Source organism: Cervus canadensis, chromosome X, assembly GCF_019320065.1.
Source record: "Cervus canadensis isolate Bull #8, Minnesota chromosome X, ASM1932006v1, whole genome shotgun sequence".
NCBI lineage: Eukaryota > Metazoa > Chordata > Mammalia > Artiodactyla > Cervidae > Cervus > Cervus canadensis.
The window spans coordinates 12,583,539-12,585,204 of record NC_057419.1 but is presented as its reverse complement, the minus strand read 5'-3'; the positions used below and the strand labels follow the sequence as shown (position 1 = coordinate 12,585,204).

Genomic DNA, 1,666 nt, shown 5'->3' with positions numbered 1-1,666 from the left:
GTTTACCCAAACCCATGCCCACCGAGTTGGTGATGCCATCCAACCTTCTCATCCTCTGCAGTCCCCGTCTCCTCCTGCCATCAATCCCTCCCAGCATCGTGGTCTTTTCCAATGAGTCAACTCTTCGCATGAGGTGGCCAAAGTATTGGAGTTTTCAGCTTCAGCATCAGTCCTTCCAGTGAACACCCAGGACTTATCTACTTTAGGATGGACTGGTTGGATGTCCTTGCAGTCCAAGGGACTCTCAAGAGTCTTCTCCAACACCACAGTTCAAAAGCGTCAATTTTTCGGCGCTCAGCTTTCTTCACAATCCAACTGTCACATCCATACATGACCACTGGAAAAACCATAGCCTTGACCAGAGGGACCTTTGTTGGCAAAGTAATGTCTCTGCTTTTTAATGTGCTATCTAGGTTGGTCATAACTTTCCTTCCAGGGAGTAAGCGTCTTTTAATTTCATGGCTGCAATCACCATCTGCAGTGATTTTGGAGCCCCCCAAAATAAAGTCTGACACTGTTTCCACTGTTTCCCCATCTATTTCCCATGAAGTGATGGGACCTGAGGCCATGATCTTAGTTTTCTGAATGTTAAGCTTTAAGCCAACTTTTTCACTTTCATCAAGAGGCTTTTCAGTTCCTCTTCACTTTCTGCCATAAGGGTGGTATCATCTGCATATCTGAGGTTATTGATATTTCTCCTACCAATCTTGATTCCAGCTTGTGCTTCATCCAGTCCATTGTTGCTCATGATGTTCTCTGCATATAAGTTAAATAACCAGGGTGACAACATACAGCCTAGGAAGAAGTAGTACTGTGTAGTATAAGTGAACCGGCACTCGACTGATCAGTTTCGCGTGTTGTCCACAAGAGACCCAGGATAGCATCAGAAGAAATCACCAGTGAAGTGCTTAGTAGAGACATATTAACTCCAGCGTGTGGAAACAGCCGCATAGTAAATTTCCGGAAAGACACATTCAATAGCTCTCCAGAAAGTGACCTGCGGGAAGAAGGCTTCAGACTTCCGCTTTTGCCGGCGCTTGCGCGCGGTCGTTTCTGCCGTTAGGCCCGCCTCTCTGCTTAGCGGTGCGGGCGGAGGGGCATTGGTAAGGTGGCGGCGCTGGAGATGTTTCAGAAGACTCATAGGTAAGCTGACCTGGAGAAGTGATTGACAAGGGAAAAAAAAAACCAGGAAGAGCCTAGGTTGCTCACGCTGCCTGGGACAAACAAGCTGGCGCCTTCCTGGCACTATTGCTGGCTTCCGTGAGCTCAGGAAGGCGAGAATCAAAACTGCGGGAATTATGACTTAGTGACTGAGGGCAGAAAGGCGAGACGGTTTTGTAACCAAAATACAAAAACCAAGATTCATTACTTAGTACTAGAGAGTCTTTCCTGCACTTGACGCAGTGGAAAGGGAGCCTCCAGACAGAATTTCAGGTGTGACCAGTGATGGTCTATGTTTCGGTTTCCCAGCCACAAAAAATACAGAGCCGCCTTAAAGAAGGAAAAACGAAAGAAACGGCGCCGGGAACTGGCTAGACTGAGAGATTCAGGTAATGGATTCATCTTGTTTTCTTTGTATAAACTTGTTGCCCATACTGCGGCAAAATTGAGGCCCCAGTGTCAAAAGAGAGATGGTATCTGATGAAGTGCAGGGTCTGGTTCCTGC

General features: G+C 47.1%; 1 protein-coding gene across 2 annotated transcripts in view; it reads left to right on the top strand.

Moving 5' to 3' along the window:
- Positions 1 to 1,016: 1,016 nt before the first annotated feature.
- The window catches only part of LOC122435197 (U2 small nuclear ribonucleoprotein auxiliary factor 35 kDa subunit-related protein 2-like), a 39,164-nt gene continuing 38,514 nt past the window's right edge, over positions 1,017 to 1,666 (top strand). For both annotated transcript variants that reach the window (XM_043459173.1, XM_043459172.1), the window contains exons 1-2: positions 1,017 to 1,143; positions 1,471 to 1,550. In XM_043459173.1, coding sequence (XP_043315108.1) covers positions 1,124 to 1,143; positions 1,471 to 1,550 — 100 coding nt within the window. In that variant the 5' untranslated portion in view covers positions 1,017 to 1,123. The remainder of the gene's footprint in view (positions 1,144 to 1,470; positions 1,551 to 1,666) is intronic.